The sequence below is a fragment of the Dendrobates tinctorius genome, unplaced genomic scaffold, assembly GCF_039654945.1.
Source record: "Dendrobates tinctorius isolate UK_male_01 unplaced genomic scaffold, ASM3965494v1 ptg000047l, whole genome shotgun sequence".
In the NCBI taxonomy this organism is placed as follows: domain Eukaryota; kingdom Metazoa; phylum Chordata; class Amphibia; order Anura; family Dendrobatidae; genus Dendrobates; species Dendrobates tinctorius.
In genome coordinates this window covers 13090940-13111078 of record NW_027361715.1, presented here as the reverse complement: position 1 = coordinate 13111078, position 20139 = coordinate 13090940, and the positions used below count along the sequence as shown (strand labels likewise).

Genomic DNA, 20139 nt, shown 5'->3' with positions numbered 1-20139 from the left:
CAGTTTTTCTTTTTTAATAAATTTGCAAAAATTTCTACATTTGTTTTTTTTTTTTTTTGTTTTTTTTCAGTCAAGATGGAGTGCAAAGTGTACATTATTGAGAATAAAATGAACTTTTTTTGAATTTACCAAATGGCTGCAATGAAACAAAGAGTGAAAAATGTAAAGGAGTCTGAATACTTTCCGTACCCACTGTAAGCTGAAACCTTTTTTGGGTGAAAAAATGTGGTGGCATAAATATGCACACCCGTGACCTTTTAAAGGGAACCTGTCCCCCCCCCCCCCCCCGGGGTGTTTTTCAGTTAAAGAGCCACCTTCAGCATTCTGTGAAGGTGGCCCTTCTGTCTGTTTCTGACCCCTAGTAACGCTGAAATATTAACTTTTATAACTAGCTCCTCATACCTGTAATGTGTCCCATAGGTATGATGTGTCCCCCTGTATCAGCCGCCTTCCATCCGTCCATCATGCCTGACCGGTGTCTCGGCGTCGCCCACCATCTGTCTGTGGCAAGAGTTCTCGGGCATGCGCAGTGCACGCTGCCTGAGAACCGACATCAGGCTATTGCGCCTGCGTGTTGTGGGGGCCCCAGATCCCGCCCCGCAGTGTGTTATGATGTATTCACACTGCGGGGCTGGGGCACTGCGCATGTCCAAGAACTCTTGTCACAGCGCAGGCACCGGTATTCAAAGCAGGAGGCTGCAGCGACGCGCAGGGGCATCATGATGGACGGATGGTGGGCGGTGCCCAGACACAGGACAAGCATGATGGACAAATGATAGGCGGCTGATACAGGGGAACACACCATACCTTTAACTGAAAAACGCACTGGGGGGGGGTGACGGGTTCCCTTTAAGTACCATTTGAATTTATGACTGCATTTAGTCTTTTGGGTAGGCGTCTTATCAGCATGGCACATCTAGAATTAAGTCTTTGCCCAATACCTTGTGGTTGCTCCAAATATGTCAAGTTGTGAAGGCATGTCCTATGTACAGCGCTCTTGTCAAGTCACCCACAGATTTCAATTGGATTCAGGTTTGGGCTCTAGCTCGGCCGTTCCAAAATTTTTCTCTTCTGGAGAAACCATTCTTTTGTTGATTTGGAGGTACAGTATGTTTTTTGGTTGTCATTCTGAAAGGTTAAAGTCCTCTTCATTTTTAGCAGAGGCCTGAAGGTTTTGTTGCAAATTTGACTATTTGCAGTTATTCATAATTCTCTCCACTTTGACTAATACCCCAGTTACAGCTGCCAAAAAAACAGCCTCAAAGCATAATGCTGCCTCCACCATGCCTCACTGTGGGTATAGCATTCTTTTTGGTGATGTGTAGTGTTGGCTGTGTACCAATCATACCTTTTGGAAATATAGCTGAAGAGCTTTACCATTACCTGATACCATCCAAACTTGATAATACCCATTTACATTAAGCACTCTGTCCAAGACACGTCTGTATGGGATCTGGGATTTAGGTGTAAGCCCCAGACTGAGTCATGAATGAGGACACAGACATGTGAACCCAGTTTTAGAGGCTTATTGTAGTATTGTTAGTTTTCTTTATGCATATTGTGACGTTTTGGGGGTTCATTTAGCTCATGGGATCTCCATCTTGTGGGCTAGATATTTGGCACCCCAAGGACTGTCACTCCAAGACAGCGAAATAAGGTCAAAACTGCAGCTAGCTTTATTAGCAATCTAAACAGCAGATAAGTCCATCACACTGCAAAATGCCGATCGGCGGTCAGACTGCCCATGGGTAAAACGTCCCCAGCAAGTCCACCTGCCTTGCTCACCTCTGTGACCTAAACTCCAAGTGACTTTTTATACAATATGAATTGGATCCGCTGCTTTACCTGTGCTTATCGAGAACTTGCACAAAACTTACTCTGGCTAAAAAGGGAGCGACAGATCCCACTGCTAACCATCCTACCATGTCATAAAGACTCGGGCACAGAAATAACCAAAAACTCCGCACACGCTTTGGAGAGAAACCCAGCTTTGTTGATTTTGGATTATCTACAAAGTATACGTGTGTAAAATATATACACATCATATATGTGTGATCCCCACATAAACAAGTCTAAGCAGATCAGTAAATGGTTTCCACTATCTAGTAATTGATCTTTCAATGTGCCAGCCTTTCTGTATGCATATGAAGGAAAATAAGGATCAGTCATGGGTCTATGAGACAAAATCGCAGTGAATGAAATGACATTGGGTGTTGTAACCTGACCCTGCAGTGACCCGAGCGCTGGACATACAGCTGAATGCCCTGCTGGCAGGAGGCAGGATCCAGGGCTCCATCACAGCCCATCGGAGCAGTCTTGCAGCATCTCCATCAGCCAAGGGGCCTCTCCACTTCTGCTCTGACAGTAAACCACGTCCTGTCACCAGCAATCTGTCATCCCGCAGCTCCGTCTATAACCTTTGGGAAACCTTGGTGATTGCAGGCATGCAGTGTCTGGAGACAGCCTTCCTCCTGACACATGCCGTGTATTTGCATGTGCGTAATTAAGGACAGGAGGTGAATATCCAGGTTGAGTCATGCCCATGTTCCCTGTGCCACTCGCACTGACCTACATAGACTTGTCTCTGAGCTGAAGAAGTGTTTCACAAGCAAGTGACTTCAGGTACCAGTAAGAAGTCCTGGTAAACCCTTATCAGCACACCGGCTGCATTTATCGGAGCTTCTTACTGGAATGGTGGCAGATAGTACAGGGAAAGTGTAACTTCCACCATTATTTTACTTTGGGCTGTGCTTATTCATTTCCTTACAGGTTTAGTGGTTCACTTTTTTTTTTTTTTTTTTTTTTTTTAATGCAGCATTTAATCTTCCCTGTATATGTATAGTGTTAGGTTTTCTCATTACCACAAATTCCATTAATAAAGTGCTATAAAGAATATTGAGCCATTTCTTATATGGTTCCTTCAGGCTTTTCATCAGCATTAAAGCGTCTCCAAAACCAGAATGGCGTCCTAAGGCCGGGATCACACATGCGAGAAACTCGGACGAGTCTCGCATCTTAGTACCCAGCACTGCCGCCGGCACTCAGGAGCAGAGTGTGCGGCTGCATACGATCCGAATGCCGGCGGCAGTGCCGGGTATTAAGATGCGAGACTTCGAGTTTATCGCATGCATGATCCCGGCATAATCCTGATAGTCTGCGCTTGTCTTTCCACCCATGAGGAACTCATTAGGGCACAATAGGCAGCCAGCCAGGAATAATACACTGCACTACATCAGTAGCACGGTGTACCATGTAACCAGAGTATTGTACACCCAAGGCCCCTTGTGGGACTTTTACGTTTGTTTTTCAAGACTTAAAAATACTGATCCGTGGGGTCCGGGTCCTGAGAGCCCAAACGATCACTCATCAGACCTCTTCGGAGGCAGAAACTCTCAAAGGATAGATCAGATTCAATAAAAAGTCACTTTTTCATACTTGTTCTCTGATCTGTTCATGGTTTAGGGCAGCAGCTGGGCATTCCTGTCTCCCAAGCTGTGCACTTAGTAACGTCTTTTTAGTGATTTGTAGGGGTCAAGGTCCTAAGACTGGAGGCCATTAAAAAGCCTAAAAAATATTTTAGAAAAAGTTTAGTTACGCTGAGATTGTGTCCAGCAACCGGTACCGTCTCCAATCGGCTAAAATCTACTTCAGCAGTGGCCAGATATACGTAACGTATGAGGCGAAACGCAGCAGCCCTGTACTTCATTTCCCATTCATGTAAATGGAAGATAAACTGTAGTAATCGGCAGCTGCCCTACGCTGTACATGGCTGTTGTGTTCTGCCCAAGCCCCAACAGATGAGGCTGGAGGAGTCTACTTTCATGTCCTGCCCATTAGGCCGGGATCACACATGCGAGAAACTCGGACGAGTCTCACATCTTAACACCCGGCTCTGATCTTGAGTGCCGGGTATTAAGATGCGAGGCTCGTCCGAGTTTCTCACATGTGTGATCCCGGCCTTAGATGATCTGTTGGACCTCCACCGATATCTTATCGATAGGACATCATTTCTTTAATCCTGGACCACCCCTTTTAAGTGGCATAGGAAAAAGAATGTAAAAAAATGTTAAGTATCAAGAAAAAATTCCAAATGGGAAAAAAACATTACAAATGGCTATTTTTAATAATGAACATTGTGGGTAAAAAAAAAAAATGACTATTGTTGCATCCGTACTTCCCATATTGGAAAATTAGCACATTATTTATATTGAATGTTGTATTAAAAGAGGCAATTTTTTTTTTTTTCTTAATTCTGCCTACCGAAATAAGCCCCATTAAGTAAAAAATGATCAGAAAATCCTGTACTCCCAAATGGTACCACTGTAGACTGGTAGACCTGACACAAATCCATCAATATGTTATGGGTCTTCAACTGCAGTATCAAAAAAAAAAAAAAAAACTATTTTAAGTTTAAGCCTAAATACTTAAAAAGGAGTAAATAATTAATAAAAATTCCACAGACCAACCACTTGGTTATTATGTAAATTATACTGGTATGCACCATATAAATATAGCAAAAGTAATATTTTGGGGGGATTTTTTTTTCTATCCACCTTCAAATACAAATTAATATAAATACTACAATTAAGTGCCCCAAATTGATGACCTAAAAATATAGCTTATCACTTAAAAACCAAACTCTTATATACAGCTGTCGACACATAATGTTTTTGAAAGTTTTTTGTTGTTCTTTTAACTATAGAAACTTGGTATTACCATAATCGTATTAGTATGCAGAATAATGTTAAAAGGAACCTGTCACTATGAAAATGCAGGCACCTTGACATAGAGCAGGGGGGAGCGGAGTAGATTGTACGGTTTTCTGAGTACTTCAAATCTTAAGTCCCCTACCCCCCATACACCCCTTCCAGCATCTTCCCCTTCTATCACCGCCGCTCCAGTCTGTCTCCAGCAAGTTGTGACCTGCCTGCTGCCCCACTGTTTGCTGGGCGAGCCGGCGGTGACTCTTCACTACAAGTCTATGGGAGATTTGTTTTTTTCGGACTCTTAGAGACTTGTATTGAGAGCCTGTGACGTCACTTGTGGTCAACATAGAAGAAAAAGTGGCTGACAGCAACTCCTTGATCCAAGAGAGGCACGTTCAAAGTCCAAAGACCCAGTTGGACACGAAATCCAAATGATGAAGAAGAACAGCATCTCATCCGGGTGAAAAATATATAAACATTTATTGTGCCATGACAAAATGCGACGTTTCGACCATCACATGGTCTTTATCAAGCATGATAAAGACCATGTGATGGTCGAAACGTCGCATTTTGTCATGGCACAATAAATGTTTATATATTTTTCACCCGGATGAGATGCTGTCACTTGTGGTCAGTCAGAAGCTACTGTCACAAGATGGCGCCACAGGACCGGAGTGGCGCCAAAAAATGGGGAAGACGCAGGGGCCTTAAGTTGAAAGCACCACTCCAGAAAAATACCCACTGGAGAGGTGCTTTAACACAAAGGTACCAAAAATACATCCTGTCCCGTAAAACAAAAGTAAACCCTCTCATGGCTACATTGACAGATGATTATTTCTCATGTAATGCAAGAAAAAATACCGTAAGTATCAAAGCATTCTGTAATATCAGCGTTCTCATTGCCCTTTCTTGGAAATTTAGTAGCCAACCCTGAAAAACAATCCTACACCACTTATCCCTCTCCACCATATGTTTTCTAATGGGCACTATACCTGGAAGAGGAGGCATCTTCCGTGCATCCCCCAACCGTAAATTAACCCATGAAATGGCAGACGGTACAGGGGTTCATCCCTCCAAAGAACTCACACTTCTCCCAGGATCCCGTTGGGCTGTGCTTGGTATCTTGTGTAACCTAAACCCAGGAATTTGGAGAGATGTCCCCATCCTTCTGGCCATACGGTATAAGCTGGACTCAGTATAGACTGCCCCTCCTATTGGGGGATACACTAGTCACTTACTCCCTGTTATCAGCCATGTGTTAGTTCGGCACAGCGGATAGCGATGCATCTTACGACCCTGCAGTTACATCGTACTGATCCCAACTGCAGTGGTAAAAATCTCAGAAACAAACCAATGCAGAAACCACTTAATGTTCTTCTCGTAATGAAACACAAACCTCTACTTCCATTTCCATATGTTTCAGGCTTCAGAAATATATTTGTCCTGTGTGCGTTTTTTTTTTTTTTTTTTGCTTCAGTTATTTTCCTTCATCTGAGATGGTATTAAGTATGCGCCAGTAGCGTTCAGCCACCGCAATAAAAATGTTATTTTCAAACATGGATCAAGGGCAAGTACAATCCATGGATATTATGGAGGGCAGGGCAGTGTTGCATTGCAGGGAGAGCGGTCTCATTATCATTCATTGCATTTTGCTAAGCTTGCCTGAATTGACACCACATCAGCAGAGGTGAAAGTAGATGAGCCGCACAAGAGAGCGTGAAGTTTAGAAGTCTGTCTTCTGCTGCTTGTCCGCTTTAGCCAAAACATTTTCAAGGTCTTAATGTTAAATAGAACAGGGCAGGTTTTGTAGCCAGCGCCAGTATTTCACGAGTCCAGAATCCATGGGAAATAGCCTCGAGTAGTCTGGAGTCCAATAATGGAAAATCTTCAGGGTCTGATTGTGATTTTAAAGCAAAACCTTGAAATCAAAGAGACAAATATGTCTGACCAGGACTGGTAGTATCTCCAGCAATGGCTAGAACGAAAGGCCTGAACCTCATCGGGCCATTAGTGGGCAGTTTGAGGAACCGGGTGAAAGTGTGCAAGGTGCTGACTTGGCCTCCTAATCTCCCAGATCTCAAAGCTGTTGAGCACCTGTGGGACGCGCTAGAAAAACTAGTCTGAATCATGGAGGCCCTGACATCAGACGGCTGTCCATGATATTGTTTATAGGGCACAGTATTCAGTGCGGAACAACAGCACCAACAGGGAGTGGAGTATAGGGTTTTTTTCTTAATTTCTCTGCCTGGGCCATGCAAACTAAGTTTTAATTTTGACTAAAAAAAAAACCCTGTGGATATGTGCTGTCAAAGTCTTTGTCCTAGGAATATGGCACCCAGCTGTTTTGCCGGTTCAAGAGGGACTTACGGTAATTAAAATGAAATCCTCATCGTATGTCTGATCAGGTGTATTAGTTCTCTTTCCTCCAGACCTGCCGAACGCTCTTTGCCACTTGTCCAGCGCTTCTGTGTTTTCTTTAGAGAGCTGCTGGCACCGGTTCATCCCCGTGCTGAACAAAAGGATCCTACTCCTGGCATCCTCCTCTGTCAAGCGAGAGTCGGACGGCCTCCATACACGTTACCATCAGCCTATCCTGCTGATATCGGCGGGTTCTGCCAACCTTAGTATAATGTGTATGGAGCCCTTGGGTCATACTGATCGGTCTGATGAGTCTCAAGACTAGCTGGCCAAGGCAGTGTGAGAAGCAGGCAGTCGAAGGCAGTGTGATGAGCTGGATGGGAACCATGGGATGCTTACACTGGTGATGGGATTCGGCTGTTCCTATGCCCATGTGTGACATGAATGGAGGCACTATGGAAACCGGTGTTTTTCTTTCACATCTATGAAATCTATAAGTAGGACATAGTGGTTAGTATACTGATGGACATCAAATTTGGTGCACGAAAAATATGAAGCAGTTGGTTGGTTGCTTCATCTTTCACTGTCTCAAAAAAAAAATTGTAGAATCTGATTGGTCATTACAGACGCAGTTGTGGCTTTTTTAAATATATTTATATACATATTATTTAAACATTTTTTAAATATATTATTTAAAAAGCAATCCCCCTTTTTTCGCTTTAAAATTGTGATCGTTTGCTGTTACCATATACTGCAGTACTTTAGTATGGCAATACATACTGTTAATCAATGTCTCCTCTGATGACCACTGGAGTGGTGTCATGGTGGGCATCAGGACCCTGCGGTCATGTCGGGTCCATGGATACCCAGAATGAACACCGGGGCAGGATCAATTGCTACTCTGTGATTGAGTATACAATTTCGGCTGGGATCACACATGCGAGAAACTCGGACGAGTCTCGCATCTTAATACCTGGCACTGCCGCCGGCACTCGGGAGCAGAGCGTGCGGCCACATGTATTTCTATGCAGCCGCACACTCCACTCCCGAGTGTTGGCGGCAGTGCCAGGTATTGACGTGCGAGACTCGTCTGAGTTTCTCGCATGTGTGATCCCGGCCTTAAGGGGATAACGGCAGCGATCAGTGCATGTTCCAGTTGCTGCTGTTAGAGGCAGATGCTGGCAGTGTGTTACAGGTGGCATCTACCGTGTGTGGAGCAGGCTCCTCTCTTGGGCCTGCCCCATGCACCCACAGTGCAGGAAAGTTAAAGTGTATTATGAAATCAAAAAATGGATGATGTGGGGGTTTTTGTGCAAGTGTATAGGCTGTGTATATTACTGTAGTGCTGCACAATTTCCATGTAAATAAAAGCTTTTAAAATGTATTTCTCGACTCGCATACATCTCATTTAAGTGGAATTACTCCTGAGTCTTCAAGTCTTTAATCATAAAGCTTATAAATCGCCTCCAGCTTTACTCTGAATGTGACCTGCTTATCCAAATTTATTTATTAACAATATTTCCCGCAGTTAATTAGCTATAATATGAACTAATGGAAAAGCAGCCAAGCATATGAGCAAAATGGAATTTATGAAGTACCTAAAGAAAAGCGATTAAAAGAATACTTCTAATAACATTTATGGGGCAGTCACTTGCCGTTCGCGTGTTCAGAGTATTGAACGTCTTTAAAACCGCTTCAGGCTTTCAAAGATGCCAAGTGGTTAATAGAAGTAACAAGTCCATCTTTCTGGTCATCTTCAATACTTTACAATAGAGGTCAACGGGAAAGCTAAAAAGACGCCGGGCACTTATTTCAGCATTTTGTCAGTGGGTTTTTGTTTTTGTTTTTTTATACTCCTTTGTATAAAGTATTTAAAAAAAAAAAAATCAGTAAAATGGCAATAAAAAGTCTTCCGAAAATGTGTATAGACGTGTTGTGTTTTAATCCTCTCTGTGGTAATAATGAGACCGCTGAAAGATCATCTGTATAGAACATGCAGCATGAGACTAGTAGAAGGCTTAGTGGCTAGTGTGGAACATTGCATTATTTCTGCTTTTTTTTTTTTGTTTGTTTTTTTTTTTATACAACCCCAATTCCAAAAGAAATTGGGACCTGATAATGAAAAGAAAATAAGAATGCAATTATTTTTGAAATCTCTTGTATTCACAACCGAACATAGAGCACAGATCAGAAGGTAAAAGTTACACTTAGGTAGGAAGGAAGGATCATCCCTGCGCTGTCGCAAGAAGAATTCCAAAAATTGTAGAAGTTTCAGCGTGGTTTATTTTACTCGTTTCAGGGTTCAGGTGACCCCTTCATCAGGACAGACCACAAATTGGTACAATATTTGTGGTATGTCCTGATGAAGGGGTCACCTGAAACGCGTAGAATAAATCACAATGAAACCTCTACAATTTTTGGAATTCTTCTTGCGGCAGCGCGGGGATGATCCTTCCATCCTACCTAAGTGCATGCGTCAACCAGGTCCTGCACTGACCTGTGGATCTGCAGCAGCCGCCATTAATATGTCTTTCCTTCACTCTCACCAGGTGAGTAGTTCTCTTGGTGGGCAACTCTGTGTAACGTTTGATAAGACCCTATTTGAGCTTTTGTGTCTCCCTCTTTTCTGTGACAAGATAAAAGTTAGACATTTTTCCATTTCATTTGAAAAAAATAACTCGTTTAGGAACTGATGGCAGAAACGCATCCCAAAAAAGTTGGGACAAGGTTAGTGTAACCTTCAATGTATTCCATAAATCAATAGTATGTGTGAAAATCAGCAACTTTGTAGTAAATCTTATTAGTGAAATCTGCTTCTTTCTCCGACAGAATTGATAAGTTATTTTTAAAAATTCTCAATCTGTTGGTAAAATCTGTATTCAGAGTTTTGGTGACTGATCATAGAATCATAGAATCATAGAATCGTAGAGTTGGAAGGGACCTCCTGGGCCATCTGGTCCAACCCCCTGCTCAAAGCAGGGTTCGCTAAATCATCCCAGTCAGATGTCTGTCCAGCCTCTGTTTGAAGACTTCCATTGAAGGAGAACTCACCACTTCTCGTGGCAGCCTGTTCCACTCATTGATCACTCTAACTGTCAAAAAGTTTTTTCTAATATCTAATCTGTGTCTCTTCCCATTCAGTTTCATCCCATTGCTTCTAGTCTTTCCTTGTGCAAATGAGAATAAAGTTGATCCTTCTACAATGTGACAGCCCTTTAGATATTTGTAGACAGCTATTAAGTCTCCTCTCAGTCTTCTCTTTTGCAAACTAAACATTCCCAAATCCTGCAACCTTTCCTCATAAGACAGGGTTTGCAGACCGGTCACCATTCTGGTCGCTCTTTTCTGAACTTGCTCCAGTTTGTTGATGTCTTTTTTAAAATGTGGTGCCCAAAACTGGACACAATATTCCAGATGAGGTCTGACCAAAGAGGAGTAGAGGGAAATAATGACTTCACGTGATCTAGACTGTATGCTTCTGTTAATACATCCTAGAATTGCATTTGCCTTTTTTGCTGCTGCATCACACTGTTGACTCATATTCAGTCTGTGATCTATTAGTATATGATGATGATCATGATCAATATGATATGATATATATGAATATGATATGATCAATTATGACAGAGAAAGAAGCACAATTCAATGATGAGATATATTACCAAGACTCTTACTTTCACGTGTACTATTGCTTATGAGCTAAAAATTAAAACAAAGGTTACACTTTAAAGTATAGTTGGAAAAGTCAAGAGTACTAATGAAAAGCAGCTGGAGGGTCAATTTTCAACTAAGTCACATGACTGTGCATAAAAAGAGCATGTTTAGAGAGGCAGAGTCTCCCAGAGGTAAAGATGGTCAGAGGATCACCAGTCTGCAAATAACTTTGTCTAAAAATCGTGGAATAATTTCAGAAAGCTATTCCTTAAAAATTGAAGACTTTGAATATCCCACAACCTCCATTTCATAATATCAAGAGATTCTGGAGAAACCCATGTGCACAAGGGACAAGACTAATGGTCAATATTGGCTGCTGGTGATCTATGGGCCCTGATGCGGCACTGCATTAAAACCAGGCATGAGTCGGTCATGCAAATCACTGCATGGGCTCAGGAATACATTAAAGCTCTGTCATGCTAAGAAAAAGCCGCATATCCATGCATTCCAGAAACACTGCCTCATTTAAAATGGAGTCCAGCAAAATGAAAAACTGTTGTGAGGTGGAATGAATCAAAATGTGACATTGGTTTATGGAAACCACAGACGCCATGTCGCACGCACTCAGTAGGAGAGGGACCATCCAGCTTATCAGCACGCAGTTCATAGGAGAGGGACCATCCAGCTTATCCGCACTTAGTTCGTAGGAGAGGGACCATCCAGCTTATCCGCACGCAGTTCGTAGGAGAGGGACCATCCAGCTTATCCGCACTTAGTTCGTAGGAGAGGGACCATCCAGCTTATCCGCACGCAGTTCGTAGGAGAGGGACCATCCAGCTTATCCGCATGCAGTTCGTAGGAGAGGGACCATCCAGCTTATCAGCACTCAGTTCCTGCATCTCTAATGGTATGGGGCTGCATAGGTGACTATGGTATGGGCAGCGTATACGTCTGGAGAGGCGCTATTAATGCTGGGCATTATATGGAGGTTCCAGACAACGGCTATTTCAGGCAAGACCTGGAATATTTCAGCAAGACTATTCTACACCGAATACTGGATCATCACAACAGCTTGGCATCACAGAAGAAGAGTTCGGGGGATGAGCAGTCGAGACTCAGAAAACACTTGGTCATGAAACCAAAAATTCAGCAAAAACCCTGAACTGTGGCGCAGCGAGAATCCTACATCGGACAAGAACGGGACGACATTCCTCTCCCCAATCCCCAGCAGTTGTCTTCTCACTCCCCTGGCGTTGACAGATTGTAGTAAAAAATAGAGGGGCTGCTACACAATGGTGGACGCGGCACAGGCACACATTTTTTTAGATCCGTTTCTAAATTATACATTCTTTTTGCATTTGCGTCCAACTTCTGATCTGTGTCCTTTGTTTTTACGGCTGTAAGAGATTTCCCAACCATCTCATTCTTGTTTTCTGTTCATTTTACAATTGGGGTTGTATGTAAATGGATGATGGCGATGGATATCTGAGCCTTGTGTTTCCATTGTGTCATTACAGTGTGAAAAGGCCTGTAGGAATGAGCAGCATACTTGGGAAACTAGGCTCTAAAAAGCAGAAGATAAGCACATTGGAGAAATCGAAGCTGGATTGGGAATCGTTTAAAGAGCAAGAAGGGATTGAAGACGAACTGGCTCATCATAACAGGGGCAAAGATGGGTAAGGGTATTTTCTAACAAAATGTTTTTAGTAAGTGGCCATGTAGATTATGCTGATCCTTCCTAAAGTGCATTGATCCACATTTTTAAGCCGTTTATTAAGTGTGCATAGATATAAAGTTTGGCCTGCTAATCCCACCATCAGGTAGCCGTTGGCGTGCTGATTTCAGATCTACCGTATATACTCATGTATAAGCCGACCCCCCCCCTAATTTTACCACAAAAAAACTGGGAAAACTTATTGACTCGTGTATAAGTCTAGGGTGGAAAATGCAGCAGCTACTGGTAAATTTCAAAAATAAAAATAGATACCAATAAAAGTAAAATTAATTGAGACATCAGTAGGTTAAATGGTTTTTGAAAATCTATATTGAATCATTAGCCCCATATAATGCTCCATACAGTTCATGATGGCCCCATAAGATGCTCCATACAAAATACACCCCGTATAATGCTGCACAAAGGTTAATAATGGACCCATAAGATGCGCCATAGAATAATATGCCCCATATGCTGCTCCATAAAGGTTATGGCCCCATAAGATTCTCCATAGATTATGCCCCCATAAGATGCTCCATAGATTATGCCCCCATATGCCGCTGCTGCTGCAAATAAAAAAAAAAAAATGACATACCTCTCATCGCTGAGGGCCTGGTGGCGGTGTCCTGAGCAGGCGGCTCAGGGCCCCGGAACTTGCGATATTCACCTGTCCCCGGTCCATCGCTGCGCTTGCTCTGCCTTCCGGGTCCACTGTCAGTAATGTTCAGGCAGCAGAGGGCGCGGCCCGCACTAACTACGTCATTGCGCCTTCTGCTGTCTGAACGTCACTGACAGACAACGCGGAGGACGGAGCAGCACGCAGCGATAGACTGGGGACAGGTGAATATCGCATATATTTACCCCCTCCTGGCGCTGTCTCGGCAACCCCTGCGTCTTCGGCAGCTCTTCCTTCAGCGGTTACGTGGTACCGCTCATTAAAGTCATGAATATGCGCATATTCATGACTTTAATCAGCGGTGCCACGTAACCGCTGAAGGAAGGCATGGGAGAAGCAGGGGGGGATGCAGAGACGTTCCGGGGGGTAAGTGTGATCTGACACCCCCGCTCCCCCTCCCCCGCCGACCCCCCGATATATGACTCGCGTATAAGCCGAGAGGGGGACTTTCAGCCCAAAAAAAATGGGCTGAAAATCTCGGCTTATACGCGAGTATATATGGTATGTTGCTCATGAATTTGGACGATGGTCTGGAAATGCTGATCATCTGGAATGGGAATATTATGTGCCACGCCCAATTATCTGACTGCTAACGTGAGGTTCCTCCTCCTCTATAACTCTAGAGTGCTAGCACCAGTTTATAAGATGGTGCGAGCTATGCTAATGAGAACTTGGGAGCCTTTGGGTGGCAGAAATGGCCGTCTGTTATACCCCAAGGACCGACAAGGAAGAAGGAAAGCACATTGACAGTGTTCGGTTTTACTAGATTTTCACAATTTTACTTTCTGATTTTCATAGGTTTTAAATTCTGCAAGAGCCAAGTACAATGTTGTGTTGCCCCCAATAGTAACAATGCAGAACGAGAGCTGCGTGCTAATGGCACAGAGGAGGCAGATCCACCGCTGGCACTAGATGTGCAGCGTTAGCAGCTGGCACGGCGCCTCCATTGAGCACTGTGCAACGTGCTGACCTGACTCGGCATGCTCTTGTCGTAGCTGGTTTCTTCTCGGCTGGAGGGAATGTTACTGCTGTATTCTTGGCATTAATTCCTCTTATGTAACCCTCCTGGACACGACAAGGACTTCAGATTTTCTCTTAATTATTCACATGGCATTGTGAGAACGGCCGTCCTGCACTGTGGGCTTGAAAGCAGCAATAAAATGTAAATTTTTATTTTTCCGTGCAAAGTCTAAAAGCCTCGGAGAGCTTATTAGCTAAAATGTACAATCAGTTTAGAGACATTGCTATCGTGCCATATCAAGTTTGTGGTTCAATCGAAATCTCACTGACCTAGATTGCAGGGGAATGGGGCCGACTGCCTAGTATGTTATTATATGGAAGTCCAACTGCGCTGCCCGTATTTACACCGATGGAGGTGCACCCAGGCCCTGGTGCCCCGGGAGGCGCAATGCCACCTACGCAGACAGATGTATTAATGCAATATTTTTGCTCTTACTCCTATTGCATTCAGACTCAGGACTTTAAGTTACATCTCTGCACACACAAATAGTGGATTTGGGTTATGTACAATTCTTACTTTTCATCCCAAATATGTCTTTGGTGGTCCACATCATGAAAAGTGGTCTCCATATCTCCATTGGACCTCTCGGTAAGGTGTGTGAATGTTATGTGTATCTCTGCCAGACAAAGTGGAGATCGGATAAATTGAGTAACTCAGTATGGGGCCTTATATGAAATGCTACTAGAGATGGACTTGAACATTCATTCTTAGCAATTCCCCCAAATTACAGCTGATTGCCTCGAGCAGCCACCCCAGTGATTGAGATCAGGGAGAGTCGTGGTATATACGCTGTGTACAAATCTGATGTATTTCTATCATCTAACGTCTTGTCTGTTCTTGTTTTTTGTTCTAGATACATTGAAAGGCAAGCCTTCCTGGAACGAGTAGATTATCGGCAATTTGAGCTGGAGAGGGAAATAAGACTAAAAAATATGAAGCCTTAACTTTCCCATCTGCCTGTAAGAGAAGCTCCGTGGCCGTCACATTATCATACTGTACAGGGGTCGCCGGGGAACAAATGTCATTATGTAGGGGCTGAAAATCTGTATATTTGGACTAGAATATGAACATTTTAAATTGAGGGTTTTTTTTCCTTTTTAAAGACAGTTCTTGACTGATTTTTTTATTTTTTTTTTTTGGGCCTCAGAGTTGTTTCAGTGACTTTGGATTAATAAATGTCTTTGTAAATGAAGACGTGTTACTGTGTAGTCTGTGCTGGTGCTGGAGAATCGTGGATGCGTTCGGTGTTGGACTACTGCAGCTATATTATTAAAAGCCATGGAAACTCTTAAGACCGGTCACTGGCCATGAATATGGAATTTTTTTTATATATAATTATTTTTGCGCAGTATATATAATGTTGTCCGGAATCTGTCTTCATGTTCTTTCGCGGCTTTCCACCAGATCAGTACAGCAGCATAATGACCAGGTAAAAAAAAATACACATTTATGGGGACGGCTCTTCTGTAATATATTGTAACATTTCAAAACTACGGTAAGAGTTCGAGGGGTTTTTGTTTATTCTTAAACACCTATTGAGACAGTTGTGTATTTTGCACGACAGACTTCCTTCTGCCTTACCATAAATAGTTTGAAATTGATGGCAGCATGGCACAAGTTAAGGCCGAGGTCATACATTGAATATTTGGTCAGTATTTCACATGAGTATTTGTAAACCAGGAGAGGAACAACCAGAGGGAAAGTATAATAGAAACGCGTCACCACTTCTGGATTCTCACCCACTCCTGGTTTTGGCTACAAATAAATACAGGCGTTAAAATACTGAACGTGTGAACATGGCCTAAATGTGCCTTGCTAATCTGGGCAATTCTGCAGTGTTTGCTACTAGAATACCTTTTAATATTCCTTAGTAGACAAATTACTACAATTTCTTTTCATATGTAGTTTTCCTTGTAAGTGATCCTGTATATTTTACTGTAGGGTTATAAATAATCGAGATTAATTAAAAGTTTGTCATTGGGTGAATTGCCCCTCTTGCCTTTTGGCTTTCTGCTTGCCGGGACGCACTCCTTATGACTGACAGTTTGGAGCAGGGGCATGGCTACACCGCTGGTCTGAACTGTGGCGCTCTCCCGTCCCGCTTTGCCTCTGCAGCATCGGACACAGGGGCACCGATTCCGCTTGCTAGAAGTGAAGTCCTTCCCTTTTGAGACTGACTAACGCTGACAAACTTTTAAAGGCTTCCTAAGCGTTTAGGTCCCTGAGTCTGTTTCAGTATTCTCCACAATCATGGGAAAGACTGCTGACTTGACAGATGTCCAGAAGGCAGTCACTGACACACTCCACAAGGAGGGTAAGCCACAAAAGGTCATTGCTAATGAAGCTGGCTGTTAAGAGTGCTGTATCCAAGCATATTAGTGGAAAGTTGAGTAGAAGGAAAAAGTGTGGTAGAAAAAGGTGCACAAGAAATTGGGGAAAAAATGCAAAAACAATAGAAACATACAAAAACACAAAATAATTACAGAAAACTGTATTGCATGTTTTTGGCTCCATTACAGCAAATAGAGTTAGGTGTTTGGTTAGATCAGTGTTTCCCAAACTCCAGTCCTGACGACCCCCAAAAGGTCATGTTTTCAGGATTTCTTTACTATTACACAGGTGAGAGAACATGTGGCAATCTGATACCTTGATAGTAATTCCATCACATCCTCAATATCAAGGAATCCTGATAACATAATATGTTTGGGGGTCACGAGTACTGGAGTTTGGGCAACACTTGATTCGATTAAAGATGTCCTCAGTGCTGAGAAATACAGGCAGATCTATCATGCAATACCATCAGGGAGGCTTCCCTTCCTTCTTGGTTTTGCTTTAGTTTCTTGTTCTCAGTACATTTGGGGTATGGCATCCCCTTGGTTTTCCACCTTATCTACTCATCTTTTCACAGGCAGGTGTTAATCACGGTTAGGCCTAAAGGCCCCATCACACACCGCGATCTCACTAGCGAGATCGCTGATTTTGTGACTCCACAGCGATCTCGCCAGTGATATCGCTGTGTGTGACGGGGTTCAGCGACCGGCCCCCCTGCCGGGTATTGCTGATCGTGCTCCATCATCCTGGGCCGTTTCTTGATCGCTGGTCTCCCGCTGGCCAGCGCGCATCGCTGCGTGTGGCAGCGAGAGACCAGCGACGCTGGTTTCCAATGTAAACATCGGGTATCTAAGAGCCGCGCGGCTCTTAGATACCCGATGTTTACATTGGAAACCAAGAGCCGTGCGGCTCTTGGATACCCGCTGTTTACATTGGAAACCAGCTTGCTCGCTGGTCCTGATCGCTGGAGGGGCTGTCTGTGACAGCTCACCAGCGATCAGCCTAACGATGTCCCAGTGATCCCATCCATGTCGGATCGTTGGTGGGATCGCTGGGACATCGTTATGTATAACGGGGCCTTAAGTCCTGCTCTGACCCGCTCTACTTTGATATAGAAGGGAGGCACTAGAGTAAGGTCCATCCTGATTGGGTACATCTTGTCGTGATATGATAGTTTTCACACTTTCTTTTTCTAAAAAAAAAAAAGTTAACCAGGTACCCCCTTTTTTTGCTAAAAAGAAATTGACATTTTTACCACTAAAATATTATATTTACATAGCTAAAATTATTTGAGGCACTTGTGGATTCCAAATAATCACTGCACCCCTAGATAAAATTAGTCGAATATTGCAGTTTCCAAAATGTGATCACTTTTGGGGGATAGATTTGCTGTTCTGGCACATCAGGAGTTCTGCTGATTTGACACAGCATACATAATCTATCGCAGCCAAATTTGCTCTCCAAAGATTAAATAGCGCTCCTTCCACATATTTAGCATTTCCGCAGTCATAATAAATTGCATAAAAACTTATGGTGAACAATTTCTCCTGTTAACCCTTGTGAAAATGAAAAAATTGAGGTTTAAAGCAATATTTTGTAATTTTTCATTTTTTTTTTATTCCACCTTACGTTAATTCCTGCAAAGCACCTGAAGGGTTAATACACTTTCTTACAGCAGTTTTGAATATATTGAGTGGTGCAGTTTTTTTTTTTGACCTGTCAGCAGGATTTTGCTCAGTAAACTATAGACACTGTCAGGTCGGCGCTGTTATACTGAATAAAATGATACCTTGGTTGAAGAAATCCATCTTGTGGTTGTTGTTTAATCTGTATTCGTAGTTTTCAGTTAATGAGATTCTCGTGCTTGCGGGCGGCCTGTGAACGGGGCCGTGGGTGGGGCTTTATGTGATGCTCAGCTTACATATGCATCTGTATGGGCTTATGACAGGTGACTGGTCATTCATCACGCTGCTGTCAACGCATTAGTGAGTGTGGCGCACAGTTGGCGAGGATGCGTTGGGGAACAGTAAGTGCTACATGGTGGAGCCAAAGATTACATTTCCTGACAATTACTTAGGTAGGAGGGGAGGCAAGGGGGTACGGGGCAAGGTGTTACTGTGAGGGCTCATTATGGGGCAATGGGGGGGAAATTATGAAAGAGGGCACAGTGTAGTGAGGGTCAGTGTGTGTGTGGGAGGTATATTATGGAGAGGAGCAGTGTGGTGATTTTATGAAGTGGGGGAAAAATTATGGAGAAGGGCAATGTTGGGGGGTATATTGTGAAGAGGGGGCAGTGTGGGGGGTATATTGTGAAGGGGGGCATTGTGGGGGATATTTTGTGTAGAAAGTACAGTGAGGGGAAATTATTCAGAAGCTTAGTATGAGACACATTTTTTATTTAAGGAGCAGTATGATACTTTCATTTTTAAGGGCATCATGTGGGGAAGTTCTGCAGAAGACTGCGAAGAGGGAAGTCCGGAGAGATGAGCCCTAGGAGCCTGTACTGTAATGACTAGAATCAGATAAGATGTCACCTATAAGGTAAATGTTTGTGATACTGCCTGCATCTCATTAGTGCTGTGGAGCAACTTCTAGCATCCCCTTATCGTTAGTAACCTCAATGACTGCAGCCAAGGTGAGTAAATAAAGCGATTTCTGCACATGACGCTCATTTTTATGTTAAATAAGCTGAGATTTTTTGAAAATGGTTTCATTATTTCCTCATTTGCAAATTAGTTACATTAATCCATCCTGTGATTGCCATAATTCTGCTACCTTTCCATTGGTGTTGCATTTTCAATGCTGAGTAATGTATGAAATTAGAGGAGCAGAGTTCTATAGTCTCATTGTAAGACAGTAAACTTTTTGTACTTGATAAAATACAAGAGCTAAAGATAACATTGGAAAGCCATCACCAATGTTGTGGATTATAAATAGATATCTGCCCTAGTATTTCTGAAGCTAAATAACGGGCTAGACTAACGCTTACCATATAGTGATCAGCATTGTTTAATGCATACGTGTCAGCATCGTCATGAGGATGTAAAATTCTGACCATCTCCCTCATTACAGTGAAATACATTTTACTCAAGCATAGAGGAATTCCAGAGAAAACTTGGAAGAGGGAACAATTGGATGGATCCCCTTCCCGACCAGTAGGAAGTGGGGACAATTGGATGGATCCCCTTCCCGACCAGCAGGCAGCGGGGACAATTGGATGGATCCCCTTCCCGACCAGCAGGCAGCGGGGACAATTGGATGGATCCCCTTCCCGACCAGCAGGCAGCGGGGACAATTGGATGGATCCCCTTCCCGACCAGCAGGCAGCGGGGACAATTGGATGGATCCCCTTCCCGACCAGCAGGCAGCGGGGAGAATTGGATCTCCTCCCAGACCAGCATGCAGCGGGGACAATTGGATGGATCCCCTTCCCGACCAGCAGGCAGCGGGGACAATTGGATGGATCCCCTTCCCGACCAGCAGGCAGCGGGGACAATTGGATGGATCCCCTTCCCGACCAGCAGGCAGCGGGGACAATTGGATGGATCCCCTTCCCGACCAGCAGGCAGCGGGGACAATTGGATCTCCTCCCCGACCAGCAGGCAGCGGGGACAATTGGATGGATCCCCTTCCCGACCAGCAGGCAGCGGGGACAATTGGATGCATCCCCTTCCCGACC

General features: G+C 43.6%; 1 protein-coding gene across 1 annotated transcript in view; it reads left to right on the top strand.

The window, feature by feature from the left end:
- Positions 1-15321, top strand: part of CFDP1 (craniofacial development protein 1) — a 56292-nt gene extending 40971 nt beyond the window's left edge. The window contains exons 6-7 of the mRNA XM_073576225.1: positions 12236-12394; positions 14983-15321. Coding sequence (XP_073432326.1) covers positions 12236-12394; positions 14983-15073 — 250 coding nt within the window. The 3' untranslated portion in view covers positions 15074-15321. The remainder of the gene's footprint in view (positions 1-12235; positions 12395-14982) is intronic.
- The last annotated feature ends 4818 nt before the right edge of the window (positions 15322-20139 follow it).